This window comes from Thalassophryne amazonica, chromosome 14 (assembly GCF_902500255.1).
Source record: "Thalassophryne amazonica chromosome 14, fThaAma1.1, whole genome shotgun sequence".
Taxonomy (NCBI): Eukaryota; Metazoa; Chordata; class Actinopteri; order Batrachoidiformes; family Batrachoididae; genus Thalassophryne; species Thalassophryne amazonica.
The window spans coordinates 61,224,603-61,241,609 of NC_047116.1; the positions used below are offsets into that span (position 1 = coordinate 61,224,603).

Here is a 17,007-nt window from a genome sequence, read left to right on the forward strand (position 1 = left end):
CATACCAATAGTGAAGCATGGTGGTGGCAGCATCATGCTGTAGGGATGGTTTTAAGCAGCGGGAACTGGGAGACTAGTCAGAACTGAGAGAAAGAAGAATGCAGCAATGCACAGGGACAACCATCAATCAATCAATCAATCAATTTTTTTATATAGTGCCAAATCACAACAAACAGTTGCCCCAAGGCACTTTATATTGTAAGGCAAGGCCATACAATAATTATGTAAAACCCCAACGGTCAAAACGACCCCCTGTGAGCAAGCACTTGGCTACAGTGGGAAGGAATAACTCCCTTTTAACAGGAAGAAACCTCCAGCAGAACCAGGCTCAGGGAGGGGCAGTCTTCTGCTGGGACTGGTTGGGGCTGAGGGAGAGAACCAGGAAAAAGACATGCTGTGGAGGGGAGCAGAGATCGATCACTAATGATTAAATGCAGAGTGGTGCATACAGAGCAAAAAGAGAAAGAAACAGTGCATCATGGGAACCCCCCAGCAGTCTACGTCTATAGCAGCATAACTAAGGGATGGTTCAGGGTCACCTGATCCAGCCCTAACTATAAGCTTTAGCAAAAAGGAAAGTTTTAAGCCTAATCTTAAAAGTAGAAAGGGTGTCTGTCTCCCTGATCTGAATTGGGAGCTGGTTCCACAGGAGAGGAGCCTGAAAGCTGAAGGCTCTGCCTCCCATTCTACTCTTACAAACCCTAGGAACTACAAGTAAGCCTGCAGTCTGAGAGCGAAGCGCTCTATTGGGGTGATATGGTACTATGAGGTCCCTAAGGTAAGATGGGAAAGAAACAACCTCGATGAAAACCTCCTCCAGAGTGCTCTTGACCTCAGACTGGGGCAGCGGTTCATCTTTCAGCAGAACAATGACCCAAAGCACACAGCCAACATACCAAATGAGTGGCTTCAGGACAACTCTGTGAATGTCCTTGAGTAGCCCAGCCAGAGCCCAGACCTGAATCCGATTGAACATCTCTGGAGAGATCTGCGCACTGACACTCCCCATTCAACATGATGGCGCTTGAGAGGTGCTGGAAAGAGGAATGGACGAAACTGCCCAAAGATAGGTGCACCAAACTTGTGGCATCATAGTCAAGAAGACTTGAGGCTGTAATTGCTGCCAAAGGTGCATCAACAAAGTATTGAGCAAAGGGTGTGAATACTTGTGTACATGTGATTTCTTAGTTTTTATTTTTAATAAATTGGCAAAAATTTCAAATAAACTTTTTTCATGTTGTCAAAAGTGAAGCGCCGTGAATACTTTCCGGATGCACAACATGAAGTATACACACACACACACACACACACACACATATATATAACTATTTCTTCTATGGTCTGTCTTACTACGACAAAGCTGGAAGAGGAGGAGGCAGTGAACAAGAGGGGGAAGAGGGGAGGGAAGGAAGGGCGAATCTCTTTCTACTTTCCGCCCTGGCGTTTGAAGTCTAAAATCTGTTGCAGGGTTTTAAACATCTGTTTCCAAACTGCCAGCAGCCACTAATTAAGGGTAAAAACAAGACGGGACGTCGTGAGAACCCTGGGGTGGGCATGAGGCGACATGCACACCCCGCTAAAAACCACCGCATTCCTCCGTTTAAAGACTCCTGCTCTAAAAGGGGGAGCTGGGTGGAGGGGTGCAGTGTTTGTGGCAGGTCGAGGGGAGGACAGACACTCAGGAAAGGTGTAGGCATTATTTTGAGCACCCACCTGTCACTGTTTTCTGTTTGATTCTAGGGGCTCTGTGTGTGCATGTGCAGGCAGCTTGGTCTGAGAAGGGTTTCGTTGTGGCTTTTGTGCCATTTGAAGTCAGTAATGTACGTGGCATTCTGCACTACAACAGGACTGTAATGACTCATATTAGGCTTGTTCACATCTCTTTTTTGTTGTCCTCTTGTGGCTTTCCCTTTCAGCCTCTCATGTTTATGTCTGTACATTACACCACTTATCAAATAAATCTACAGCATTTCATAAACTGGGAAAAAGCCAAATATTCTGACAAAAGTTTTTGGGTTCATATAAAATAATTTTCCCTGTAATCTTACATTCTGTCCCCAAGTTTCATGCACCTGAAGCAAATGAAAACACACCCCATAATCATAAAATAAGGACTTCCTGCATGCTAGCTGTGTTTTTCTGTTTTTGTGTGTGTGTGTGTGTGTGTGTGTGTGTGTGTGTGTGTGTGTGTGTGTGTGTGTGTGTGTGTGTGTGTGTGTGTGTGTGTGTGTGTGTGTGTGTGTGTGTGTGTGTGTGTGTGTGTGTGTGTGTGTGTGTGTGTGTGTGAGTGTGGGTTTGGTTATTCTTTCACTGAATCAACAGCAGTAAAGTTCGATGTGATGAAAATTAGGCAAACACATTATATTCGGGGGAAGCCATTTCAGCAGGAGAACGTCAAAGCAAATTCCAGTTCTTCATTATTGCTCAATGCATTTTGTGGGTTTATTCAAAGAAGTCCGAGTAATACAACATTTCAAGTTCCTGTCTTGGTAATATTGACAACAGAGGCACTGGACGTAAACAATATCAAAGCAAATATAATGCAATGCTAAAATGCCTTGAGCATGGTCTTCTTCATAATTTGCAGTTGTTTAATTGGTATCCCAGTGCAAACTATATATATATATATATATATATATATATATATATATATATATATATATATATATATATATATATATATATATATATATATACGAGGTCTATTAGAATAGAAACCGACCTTTTTACTTTTTTTAAAAACTATATGGATTTGAATCACGTGCGATTACGTCAGACAAGCTTGAACCCTCGTGCGCATGCGTGAGTTTTTTCACGCCTGTCGGTTGCGTCATTCGCCTGTGGGCAGGCTTTGAGTGAGCACTGGTCCACCCCCCTCGTCAGAATTCCTTTGTCTGACTTCTTCCTGAGAGACTGGCGCTTTGCTTGATCAAAATTTTTTCAGAAACTGTGAGACACATCCAAGTGGACACCATTCGAGAAATTCAGATGGTTTTTCGGTGAATTCGGTGAATTTTAACGGCTGATGAGAGATTATGGAGTGTTACTGTCACTTTAAGGACTGCCCATGGAGCCGGACGGCGCGCCGTGCCCCGAGCCGCCGTCGTCAGCCTGTTTCAAGCTGAAAACTTCCAAATTTAAGCCTCTGTTGACGCAAGATGTCGTGAGAGAACAGAGAAGTTTCAGAAGAGCTCGGGATCAGCAGTTTATCCGGACATTCCACTGTTAAAGGAGAATTTGTAATGAAAGGCGTGCGGACGGATTCGCGCGTCGGCACCCAACCGCTCATGGCACAGCGCCACAGCAAAACACCTCCGTGTTGATAACCATTCGTAAGATTCAGGCAGCTTTCGATGGCTTTCAATCGAGTGAGTATCCGAAAAATTGTTTAACAGCTGGGCATGTTCAAACTTGTCCTGTAATGCTTCCAACGGAGGTGTTTGCCATGAGCGTTAAAATTTTCACCGAAAACCGTCTGAATTTCTCGAATGGTGTCCACTTGGATGTGCCTTACAGTTTCAGAAAAAATTTTGATCAAGCAAAGCGCCAGTCTCTCAGGAAGAAGTCAGACAAAGGAATTCCGATGAGGGGGGTGGACCAGTGCTCACTCAAAGCCTGCCCACAAGCGAATGACGCAACCGACAGGCGTGAAAAAACTCACGCATGCGCACGAGGGTTCAGGCTTGTCTGACGCAATCACACGTGATTCAAATCCATATAGTTTTTGAAAAAATAAAAAGGTTGGTTTCTTTTCTAATAGACCTCAGAGACAATCGCTGAAGACATCAAATGCACTACACATTCCACTCATGGTAACATGTCACTTAACTAAAGTGACTAAACCAATTGAAATACAAAAACACAATAAATCAATACCACTAACAACACTGTTAAACTAACATGACCCACAATAACAACATTTAAAACCCCAAACTTCCATGGTACATTGCAGCACAACATCCATGGTTCAGTGTTGTTAGCTAATATACCTAATTTCTCCAAAAATATTAGTCCTATCAACTCTTAATTTTCGCAGCATTCATCCAAAAACATACCAAACGGTAAATGTCAGCTCTCCCCACTTTCTCAGTGATCAAAGCCACACACACACACACACACACACACACACACACACACACACACACACACACACACACACACACACACACACACACACACACACACACAGAGGCCATTTGGCTATTATAATATAAATGATATATTCCATTAAATTGTGTAATTGTGGTTACAGCTTTTGCATGACAGCAGCATGTAAATTAGAAATATTAAAGCTAATTGGTTTGTCTTTCATCTAAAACCATATTGTTTCAACTCAGCAGGTTGTGACATATAATCATCTCCACATGGTTGCATATTACTGCTACATACTATTTAAAGAAATACAGGATTTTTCAGCAGTCTATGTTTGATGCTACATCAAGTAAAAAAAAATCAAATATATTCTCAGACTGTTACAATAACTAGTCACACTGACCTGTTATTCAGTGCTTTGATCAAAACTATTTCATTATACACAGCTGCAATACTTTAAGAAAAGAACATGGTTGGCCTCAAACCTTGGACCTGCCATCTTCCTATTACGAATCATTATAGGTAATAAACAAAATGAAGGCAACAGTGTGATTTCTTAACCTTCTTTGCCAAAGCCAAATATAAAAGTAGGACCCCCAAAGGCAAATTATAGTCTCTTATCCTAAGATTTGAAGTCATGAAATCATTACTACGTGTGTCATGTCAACCTGCTCCCAGGGTTTACGAGGGCTGTCCATAAAGTATAGGTCCTTTTTATTTTTTTCAAAAACTATATGGATTTCATTCATATGTTTTTACGTCAGACATGCTTGAACCCTCGTGCGCATGCGTGAGTTTTTCCACGCCTGTCGGTGACGTCATTCGCCTGTGAGCACTCCTTGTGGGAGGAGTCGTCCAGCCCCTCATCGGAATTCCTTTGTCTGAGAAGTTGCTGAGAGACTGGCGCTTTGTTTGATCAAAATTTTTTCTAAACCTGTGAAGTGGACACGGTACGAAAAATTAAGCTGGTTTTCGGTGAAAATTTTAACGGCTGATGAGAGATTTTGAGGTGATACTGTCGCTTTAAGGACTTCCCACGGTGCAAGACATCGTGCAGCACTCCCAGGCGCCGTCGTCAGCCTATTTCAAGCTGAAAACCTCCACATTTCAGGCTCTATTGATCCAGGACGTCATGAGAGAACAGAGAAGTTTCAGAAGAAGTGGGTTTCAGCATTTTATCCGGATATTCCACTGTTAAAGGAGATTTTTTTAATGAAAGACGTGCGGACGGGTCCGCGCGTCGGGACGCAGCCGGCGCGGTGCGGGGGCACAGGAAAAACACCTCTGTGTTGATAACCATTTGTAAAATCCAGGCGGCTTTTGATGGCTTTCAGTGGAGTGAGTATATGAGAAATTGTTTAACAGCTGGACATGTTCCAACTTGTCCTTAAGGCTTCCAACGGAGGTGTTTTTCTTGTGGCGGAGCGTCGTGGCGGCTGCGAGCCGACGCTGAAATCCGTCCGCACGTCTTTCATTAAAAAAATCTCCTTTAACAGTGGAATATCCGGATAAAATGCTGAAACCGACTTCTTCTGAAACTTCTCTCTTCTCTCATGACGTCCTGGATCAGTAGAGCCTGAAATGTGGGGGTTTTCAGCTTGAAACAGGCTGACGACGGCGCCTGGGAGTGCTGCACAACGTCTCACTCCATGGGAAGTCCTTAAAGCGACAGTATCACCTCAAAATCTCTCATCAGCCGTTAAAATTTTCACCGAAAACCAGCTTAATTTTTCGAACCATGTCCACTTCGATGTGCCTCACAGGTTTAGAAAAAATTTTGATCAAACAAAGTGCCAGTCTCTCAGCAACTTCTCAGACAAAGGAATTCCGACGAGGGGCTGGACGACTCCTCCCACAAGGAGTGCTCACAGGCGAATGACGTCACCGACAGGCGTGGAAAAACTCACGCATGCTCACGAGGGTTCAAGCATGTCTGACGTAAAAACATATGAATGAAATCCATATAGTTTTTGAAAAAAATAAAAAGGACCTATACTTTATGGACAGCCCTCGTACGTCCAAGATGAGAACACTAATTAGAATTTATGTAACTGCCGTAACTCTGCAACTGTTTCCAACATTAGCACTACTAATGCTGTTGAATTCAGCTGTCGTGCTCAGCATTTGTGTTTTGTCTGCATAATCAAGCAAACCAGAAGTACACTGATAAAAAGATACAGGCTCAAATTGCCCTGGAGGAAGTTGGGAACAATGAACAATTTAAAGTCACATCTTGTCTCTGTTCACTCACAGTGCTGGACAACAAGAATGATCACTCTTATTTAAAGGTTTGTCATCACCAAAGGCCAGAATCTCTGTGGAATATGTTGTAGAAATTGTAAAGTCAACTGAGACTAATTTGTTATTTTGGGCTTTTGAATTGGCCTTCTCAGCCGTTGTGTGAAACTAAATGGGAGAACGCACGTCAAAATACAGAGTATAACTTTTTTGTGTTTGTAGCTTACTTGTATTCTATTGTGTAACCCATCCATCCATCCATTTTCTTCCGCTTTATCTGGAGTCGGGTCACGGGGGCAGCAGCTCAAGCAAAGCCGCCCAGACCTCCCGATCCACACACACCTCCCCCAGCTCCTCCGGGGGAACCCCAAGGTGTTCCCAAGCCAGCCGAGAGATGCAGTCCCTCCAGCGCGTCCTGGGTCTTCCCCGGGGCATCCTCCCAATGGGACGTGCCCGGAACACCTCTCTGGCGAGGCGTCCAGGGGGCATCCAGAAAAGATGCCCGAGCCACCTCAACTGACTCCTTTCGACGTGTAGGAGCAGCAGCTCGACTCCGAGCTCCCCCTCTAGCTGCCACCTTATCGTGGTGGGGGAGTTTGCGTACCCGGATGATCCTAGGAGCTATGTTGTCGGGGGCTGTGTGCCCCTTGTAGGGTCTCCCAAGGCAAACAGGTCCTAGGTGATGGGTCAGACTAAGGGCAGTTCAGAACCTCCATGACCAGTAAAAAATCAAGGACCAAGACGTCACCCGGTATGGCGGAGCCAGGGCCCCACCCTGGAGCCAGGCCTGGGGTTGGGGCTCGCGTGCGAGCGCCTGGTGGTCGGGCCTTAGCCCATGGGGCCCGGCCGGGCTCAGCTTGAAAGAGCGACGTGGGCCCGCCCTCATGTGGGTTCACCACCTGCAGAGGGGGCCATGGGGGTCAGGTGCAGAGAGGATTGGGTGGCGGTCGAGGGCGGGTGGCCCGGCGGCTCGGTCCGTGCTCACAGCCACTGGCTGTTGGGACATGGAATGTCACCTACTGTGTAACCATATAGTAAAAATAAATGAATAAATACAGTGGTATTTTAAATGCTATGTATTATGACCAAAATTTGAGAAATACCTCCATTGTCAGAAGTTAGCATTGCTGAAATCTGAATTGGGAAAAACTACATTATTTCTCAGATTGATTAGTGTGTAAAACAAACTATTGTCTGACATACCAGCTAAACTGGCGCAAATCACCAGACCACAACAAAACATTAAAATAAGAGTCTTCAAAGTATTAAGGATGTTGGATGCAATAAATAATTTGTAAGGTAGATACAAGCCAGAATAAAGCAGAGGTTTTGGCACTGTCTCAAATATGTATAGAGCCATGTTTGCACCTTGTTTTTATCATTCCCTTGAAAAATGTGAATTTTAAGATTTATTTTTATATTTATTTATTCATTCATTTTCTGTACCCACTATCTCAATGGTCTTTGGGTGAAAGGCAGGGAACACCCTGGACAGGCCACTAGTCCATCTCAGGGCCACATATAGACAGACAAACACATTCACAGTCACAGTAAATTTTATAATTTGTAAAACTGCATCTTTTTGGAAATGGGGAGATACCAAAGCACCCGGAGGGATTCCACACAAACATAGGGAGAACATGCAAACTCCATACAGAAATGACCAGGTGGGAAGCGTTCCCAATTCTCAAACAAAAAAAAACATAAAATTTGGGGCTTGACAAATTCTAATAGCCTAATATCCATCTTACAGTCACTATGCCTTTCAGGGGACACATATATACACTTTCTAGTCTTAAACACTTTCGATTTTGCTACATAAAACTGAAGTCCAGTATCAAACCGTTTCGCTTTGTCTGTTAATATCTTTGTTAACAAGTTACAAGTTGTAAAGCTTTACAAGTACACATACGAGAGTCTGAGACATACATACACATACACACATTTCCTCTCACTATTATCTTTCCACTCTCCACTCACCTGTCTTCCAACTCTGTTATTATGCAGCCTCATGCGAGCGTGGATGTCTTTATAATTCTCACGAGCATCCAGGAAGTCCCGTGAGAACCTCTCTCCATATTCCACATCAGGGCTGCAGCCGCCCCACTCCCAGGAATCCTGGATTCCTGGCAGTTCAGTGGGATAGTGCTCCATTACACCATGGACCATACCCTTGCCACGGTGGATGGCTTCCTGCTGCAAGCGGAGCAGTTTGATTCGAAAAGCCTCCTCATCACCACGCCGCTTCTCGTCACAGCCACATACCTTCAGTTTGCCCATAGAGCAGGCGTTGGCCACTGCATGCACAACACCTGCTGCTGCAATAGCATAGGCGAAGGCACTCTCTCTAAAACCTGTGAGCGAGAGGAGAGGAACAGTTAATTTACCTTAATCTACACGTAAAGGGTTAAGAGTGAATAATCAGGAAATAGATCTGGTCAATGAGTAAGTTTTGGAGAAGAAACCCTGGGATATTGTCTTACATAACACAGATTGTTTGCTTAATCCATGACATATTTTCTTTTCAAACAGCAGCTGCCAAGAGGAAAATGGAATTCAAACTCTGTAACTGATAAAGTGTTTCAACTGCTATGTCAAAAATGATATGAGAATCACTTTTGTAAACTGACAGGAGGATTGTATCAGTATTCAGGAATGTGCTGTGTTTCTTTAAAGAAAGCAGCAATATGAGGATTTTACCAATATGTCAGTGAGCTCTGGCCAGAGAATCCCAATGCATATGTCATTTCAGCAGTAGACAACATGAGAAAAGTAAGACAATGATGGGATTTGTTGGACTAGTATTGAAAATCCGATGGCTAAGGGCAGCATGCAGGAATTCTTTCAATTAACCTATATTTTTAAGAATTTATTCAAATTTTGTGTAAGAAAGAGTGTTTTGCATTTCTATTGTTTCATACACTGTAAGAAAGACTGTGAAAAGTTTCTACTGAAGTATTTTAATAAGGCCATGCATCCTGTAGTATTTCACTGTATACAGCCATTTATGCCAAGTCTCATAAAAGCAGGAGAAAGAGCTGGGACAATATATTTGAGTGTTCCAAACACTTTCGTATTGCGTCTCAGAGGACTGGCTGAAATTGTGCAGAGCTCCACCACTCCCATCAGAGGACTCACACATTGTTCTTGAACAGGGCTGTGCCTCTTTGTCCTGCTGTTCAGATACAGAGTGTGAGCACTGTGCGGGTGTTCACATTATGAGTAAGTGCTGAACAAGTCCTCTAGGGTGTTTTGAATCACTGTGGATGTATTTCCTAATACCTTCTGCAAAGTCTTTGGCTTGACTTTCACCATTAACACTTCTTTCTTTGGTGATGATTGCAGTAAGTCTATAAGGTCGCCCTAAACAGAGGTAGTTCTTTAACTCGCTGTCACATCACAGTGAAGGTTTAGGAGCAAAGCCCTGTACAGTACGCCTAATATTTTAAATATGGTTAAATGACTAAGTCGATGTCATGACTTGATGCAACATCTGACTGTTTTTGTTATTACATACAATCACATGCTTTATTGCTGTGACTAATTGATCAGTTGACTTTAATGTTCTGCAAAAAAGCTTTAAGACCCATCACACATAGCAAGAATGTGCAGGAACCATGCCCAACATGGCAAATATTGCCATAATCCGCAGTCGGGAGGAAAAGAGGCGTGGTCAGCAGTGTCAGAATGCATCCAGATTACCTCGACAACAACTGCATGATGGCATCCAAAACGTATGTAGACAACAGGTAGATGACACAGACTGCTGTCAGACGGACATAAAAAGCACTGCAGACTGTCCAATGTCCAAATGTCTGGATGATAAACACGGGATCAGAGTGAGAGGCAGCGCTGTGTTCCTCACGTGCATGTGTGTGCTAGTACCCAGCGCATGTGGGGTTACAATTATCACTCAGCCGTGTTTCTGTGTGTGTGTGTGTGTTTGTGTGTGTGTGTGTGTGCATAATGCTGCATGAGCCACTAAGCGTGCGCAGGGCGCATATGTGCGTGCATGCCCCTCAACAGCTTTGCTGGAAGTTTGCTGGCAGTGTGACATGCTGTTCCATGCATCAGATGGAGCCTATCCAGGGAAATTTAATTTCTTTTTTCTTTTTTGCTGACTTCAAGAGCACAACGCAACTCTGGACACCGCAATGGTTGGATTATCACATGAGAGGTATTTTTGCATTGTTGATTACAGCACACAGCAGCCAGGTGAGAGGATTTTAACCACAGGTTGCGGTCCGGCTCCACGTCCATGTCCACGCTGTGAAACACTCCTGGGCCATTGTTTGAGGTGAGATTCATGTTTATTAATGCTGTCACATCCTGGCACAACAGTTCCATGTCATATTTCCTACAGAGTTAGAAGGTGATCATATATTACAAGGTGAGATTTGTTCAGTTCTGAGGCTGATGCGTGCAATGATGCATTACTGCCGTGCCAGTTCCATCTCAAGGTTCTCTCATATGCACTCAAATCATTTTCGATGCTGTTTTGCTGCCATCGGAATATGTAAATTAAGGTCAGATGGTCCTCAGATTGCACATGGACTGCCATCGGATAGGTGTCCCATTTCAATGGCGCCCAGAGGGTTTTGAACATGTGCATCACACTCGAGCCCGCCGGCCGATTTTGACCAACTGTGTGGACTCTCACAGATGGCTGTCAGAATGTTTTGGAACTGAAACCCGACACTTTTCGGATATGCGCTGATTCGTCATTCTGACGCCATTCTGTGTGATTCTGGTTATGTGTGACAGGGGTATTAAGTTTGACAGCCTCCATCACGGGAGTCACACACAACCTGACCTGGAAGTTAGAGAAGCAGGTCTAGGCCCTTTCCACTGCAGGGACTTTGTAGTCGGTCTAAAACCTTTGCACATATGTCTCCACTACAAGAACCACCACTAAAAAGTGATTTTTCTGAACCGTTTTGTGGTGAGGTAAGTCCCTGCTGTGGGGGTACACACTGTGGGCTCACTGCTGATTGGTCCAACTCATCCACAAGAAGGCAACAGCAACAAGTGTCATTTGTGAAAATCAACACAAACAAGTAAAAGCACTGCAATGGAGAGCAAAGACTACATATAAACTGATGAGGAGGTACAGGTAATGGACCAAATCCAGTGTGGATTTTAATCCTCAAAGAGGAATGCAAAACTCTACGTCAGCACACCTGGATATTTATGGAATTAAACACACCATGAAACTGTGCAGAGAGAAAAGACAAATGTTGAAGCACGACTACAAGCTCCTGGATGACCACAACAAAGTGGCTCAGACTGCAAAACCAGCGAAACACTGTTCCGCAGAGCTTTGTACACCTGCAACAGGTGTACAAAAGATTTGCTGTTTTTTTTGTTTGATGACAGATGTTGCATTGGAAAAGATGCTGCAATCAAGAGCCTTAACACGGCTCTCTGGCTTTGGAAGGCAGAAGGCTTGTGAGGTATGTTGCATGAGGTACCCATTTGAACTTCTCCAGATGCATCCATTTTGTGTTTTTCTGCTTCAACTGTAATTAAATATCTCTCTTGGCATCGTACAATCTGAATTATGTGATCCTTACTCCGGCTGTTTTATATCCATGTCTGACATCATGAGAAATTTCACAATAGTACCCATTTACAGTAAGGCAGTGGTGGGCACAGATAACCAAAAAATTAACTTCGTTAACAGATAATCAGATAACTGAAAAGTTATCTTTGATAAAGATAAACCAATAAACCACCCAAAAATGTATCGGAAGTTACAGATAACTGATAAATTCCAGTATTGTCTCTGGTAAATTTGCAACTACTAATAAACTGAATTTGAGTTTTAACACCATGATTGCTTTCAGAAGCATCAAACGCGACAAAAGACCCAAACAATGAGCCCGCACTTCTATGTTTGAACATCCTGCTGCCTGCTGGAAGCTCTTGTTTATTACACAGCTTCTAGCCAGCCGCAAGAGCAGCCACAAAGCCCAGCTCTCTACCAATCACAAGGCTTCGGTCAGGCAGAGGTCTTGGAAAATGAAGTCATGCTGACTTATGGTTTGGTGTGAATACTGACAGAATAACTCCATTAATGTCAATTCTGTCATTTGTACAAAGTTAAAATATAACATATATCTTTTAATGTTGAATAATGCACTAATTCTGAGGTTTTGTAACAAACACAGACAGATCACAAAGGATTCTGGGTAAAAGTGCCTCTGCTAAATACTGATTGGTTCAGTCATTCATTATGTAAACCAACACATTAATGTGACGTGTGTCGTGTGTTGGTGTTTACAGATAAATGTGCTTTTGTAAAATATTCCATTTTTTATTTGTAAAAACAAGCATTATTACGGAGCCCTGGAAGTGTCATTGCAAAATGTTTTGCATGTGGAGAGAATGTGCTCTCATTTTATTAGTGCTGTGTGCACGTTTTATGATGTTGTAAAACGTGCACTCAATATTGTCTTGACACATAAATGTTGGCTTTACGCTGTGCGAGTTTTGGCTCTTTTTCGTGCAAGAACTGTTTGGACGAAGTTTCAGGTTAATTGCGCGTCCTGCATCATGTAGTGTACATGGAGTAACAAGCTGCATTTAACATCTCACAACCACCTCCTGATCGCCTGATCGTATGGTCGAATGAAAATCAAACCTGTTTGATATTATTCTGGTCGGACATCGTGAGGGTATACTGCTACTGAAGAGCTACAAGCATCCAACCGCTCGCACTGTGCATGTGCAAACACCGCAGACCTGTCTTGTAATGTTTTTTTTTTGTCGTTTTGTTTTGTTTTTAAACTTTGATGTCTCCCATCGAGAGTTTTTGTAAATTAAGTTTGAAAAAACTTAACGTGATTAAAAATATCATACAGTGCTTGCTCAGCTTCTGGACGAATACTGCCATGAACTGCCATGAACACTACTGGCCAGTAGATGGCAGCAGAGACCTTGAAAACTTGCCAAAACAAAATTCCAGATAATCCGTGTCTGCTACATTTAAGATGCGTGGAATTTAACAAATACAAATACAATAACGTCTATAAACCCAGAGAATATGAGAGTGTCTGAAATGCATTTGTCCTGTCATGAACGTACTGAGATTACTCTATCCTACCCATAATGCACTGCTGGGCACAGCATGTGCTCACTAAAACCTTAACCCCTTAACGCCCATCGTCGCATATACAAGGCTGTCAATAAAGTATAGGTCCTTTTTATTTTTTTCAAAAACTATATGGATTTCATTCATATGTTTTTACGTCAGACATGCTTGAACCCTCGTGCGCATGCGTGAGTTTTTCCACGCCTGTCGGTGATGTCATTCGCCTGTGAGCACTCCTTGTGGGAGGAGTCGTCCAGCCCCTCGTCAGAATTCCTTTGTCTGAGAAGTTGCTGAGAGACTGGCGCTTTGTTTGATCAAACTTTTTTTTAAACCTGTGAGGCACATCGAAGTGGACACGGTTTGAAAAATTAAGCTGGTTTTCGGTGAAAATTTTAACAGCTGATGAGAGATTTTGAGGTGATACTGTCGCTTTAAGGACTTCCCACGGTGCGAGACATCGCGCAGCGCTCTCAGGTGCCGTCGTCAGCCTGTTTCAAGCTGAAAACCTCCACATTTCAGGCTCTATTGATCCAGGACGTCGTGAGAGAACAGAGAAGTTTCAGAAGAAGTCGGTTTCAGCATTTTATCCGGATATTCCACTGTTAAAGGAGATTTTTTTAATGAAAGACGTGCGGACGGGTCCACGCGTCGGGACGCAGCCGACGCGGTGCGGCGGCACAGGAAAAACACCTTTGTGTTGATAACCATTTGTAAAATCCAGGCGGCTTTTGATGGCTTTCAGTGGAGTGAGTATATGAGAAATTGTTTAACAGCTGGACATGTTCCAACTTGTCCTTAAGGCTTCCAACAGAGGTGTTTTTCCTGTGGCGGAGCTTCGCAGCGGCTGCGAGCCGACGCTGCAATCCGTCCGCACGTCTTTCATTAAGAAAATCGCCTTTAACAGTCTCTCAGCAGCTTCTCAGACAAAGGAATTCCGACGAGGGGCTGGACGACTCCTCCCACAAGGAGTGCTCACAGGCGAATGACGTCACCGACAGGCGTGGAAAAACTCATGCATGCGCACGAGGGTTCAAGCATGTCTGACGTAAAAACATATGAATGAAATCCATATAGTTTTTGAAAAAAATAAAAAGGACCTATACTTTATTGACAGACCTCGTATGCTACAATCTCTGACTCAAATATGCAACTTACCAAATTGACCTGTATGCCTGTTGTCGCAAATTTGCAACATACCATCATTATTATAACATTATAACATAAAGTCATTACCAGAATACCCAATATTACTATCTAGTTTTTGTGCAAAAGTGAAATTAATAATCTCAACATTATTTACCATCTACTTAAAGGCAAAAACACACACAAAACATTTTTTTATATACAGCTATATAAATGTGGGCGTTAAGGGGTCAAAATTAGCAGATTACTTTAAAACTAAAACATATATCTGATATTTTCACTTTATAAAACTTCAGACATGACAGTAATTTTAAATAACTTGTCCAAAATTAGTTTGGTTAAAATATGAACCATAAGTTAAAAATGTATGCCTCTGGATGACTTGGGTGATATTGCCAGCGTATCAGTATGATGTTAAAGGAAATGATTTTTTTTTTAATCCAGTTTTTCCTTTGCCTTCAGAGGATAGTGTAGTTCTTCATAGAAGCAGCTGTCTTCTGTTTGCAGAGGGTGGAACCATACATCTGTTAGGAAACTTTTATCAGGTAGGTGCTCAACTGATTTTCAATTTTAGAAATGTTTGCTGCTGTTCAGCTTTGTTTACTACATTATCGGTCTAAAAATTATTGGACAAAAATTTATCAGAAGATAATTAGTCCGATAATGGTTTTTATAGTTACCTAAAAAGATAATCCGATAATGAAAACATTATCTTCGATAATTATCTGTTATCAGATTATGGGAACTGTGCCCACCACTGCAGTAAGGTGAACTGAGATCAGACCTTGACTCAAATACTGGGAGCCCAACACATAACCAACGGAGCCTGCTCTCTCATGATGGAGATGAAAAGCCTTAAAGCCGGCAACACACAGCATAATCCAACAAGATCAGGAGTAGTACTGAGTGCAATAACCTGTAATCGGGATAAGAGATGCTAACCTAGTTTTTCAGTGCAGAAAACTGTTGGTGTAACAAATGACTGATGGCCTGGTTGAAAAAGGACAAAGTCTGACAGGGATCAGGCACAGCTGTCTTGCATGCACAGGTACCTGTGCACAGTGGTGGAATGCACAGACAGCTGGCTGCATGCCATCAGAACGCACCTCTCTGTGCGCACAGTTGTGTGTTTCACCAGCGAAAAAACATGCGCACAGCACACACATATACTGTGTGGAATGATATTCCACACAAACCCCAAGATGTGTGTGTGTGTGTGTGTGTGTGTGTGTGTGTGTGTGTGTGTGTGTGTGTGTGTGTGTGTGTGTGTGTGTGTGTGTGTGTGTGTGTGTGTGTGTGTGTGTGTGTGTGTGTGTGAGAGAGAGAGAGAGAGAGAGAGAGAGAGAGAGAGAGAGAGAGAGAGAGAGAGAGACAGCTTGACAAATCAATGATTGTAATTATCTTGAGTTGCAGCAAAATGTACTCTGGTCCGCCTGTTATGTATGGAGACATTTATTCTTAAAGGAGTAAACTGTTAAAATCTTTAAAATATGCTTGATGACTACAATGATTTTTTTTTTTGAAGTACGACAAGGCAGTAGTCTGTGTGCTGCTGGAACAGCAGTCTGTCAAGCCCAACAAATTAATACTAAGCTGTCAAAGTCACAAAATACAGCTGGAATCAGCACTTGCTGAATTTACTTTGACCTTGATAAATCATGTTGCATGCACAAACCTGACATATCTGCATATTCCCTCCCTGAATTTTGTACTCTCATGTAGACAAACCCCAAATTGCATATTCATCAAGGCAAACACACTAAATTGACAATACGCATTATTTTACGCATTTGACAGACACACTTCCTGTTGCGCACTGTTAGCAAATCAGCATGCAGGTGTATTTGCATGCACAATGGTGTTTTCACACATGTTCACACATGCAAACCTTTCATGAAACAGACGCTTAGTGTTCTTAGTGAACTGTGTGTTGTTCTCCTCCTGTCCTGCAGATGGCTCTAGCTTCATGAACAGTGAAGTATCATTCTTTCATGGACAGATATCAAAGAAATAATCTTTTAAGTGACCAAAAGGTTGCAAGGATTCATTTGCTTCATTTATGTACACTGTTTTCCATCAATTGGCTCAATCAAACAATTTGACTTAATGTTTATTTAATCGCGGACTAATTCATTGCTGCTCTTTTTGGAAAAAGGAGTGAATGACAAACAGGTGTTTGCTAGATTTTGAGTTCAAAAGACGATGCATTTGCTGGCTGTTTAAAACCTTGTTAAAAAAAATTCCATCAGAAAATGATTCAAGTCTTGAAAGACTTAAAATCTTGTTTCATAGGCGCAGGTGCTTCTGTGGCAAATTCATTTGCCACCCGAAAGACCGGTGGATTATATCCTAGTTGTGACGATTTGAAGCTCCATATATGTGTACACAGATAAGAATTTTTTTCTGCTTTGTCACAGTGCACCCAGCTGTCAACCTTGACA

At 42.7% G+C, this 17,007-nt stretch overlaps 1 protein-coding gene and 1 long non-coding RNA gene across 2 annotated transcripts in view; one reads left to right on the forward strand and one right to left on the reverse strand.

The window, feature by feature from the left end:
- The window catches only part of wnt10a (wingless-type MMTV integration site family, member 10a), a 116,026-nt gene that overhangs the window by 71,462 nt on the left and 27,557 nt on the right, over nt 1-17,007 (reverse strand). Inside the window, exon 3 of the mRNA XM_034186788.1 lies at nt 8,311-8,684. Coding sequence (XP_034042679.1) covers nt 8,311-8,684 — 374 coding nt within the window. The remainder of the gene's footprint in view (nt 1-8,310; nt 8,685-17,007) is intronic.
- LOC117524983 lies at nt 2,589-16,048 on the forward strand. The gene is made up of 3 exons (XR_004564928.1): nt 2,589-2,598; nt 15,036-15,039; nt 15,936-16,048. It is a non-coding gene; the product is annotated as an uncharacterized LOC117524983 (long non-coding RNA).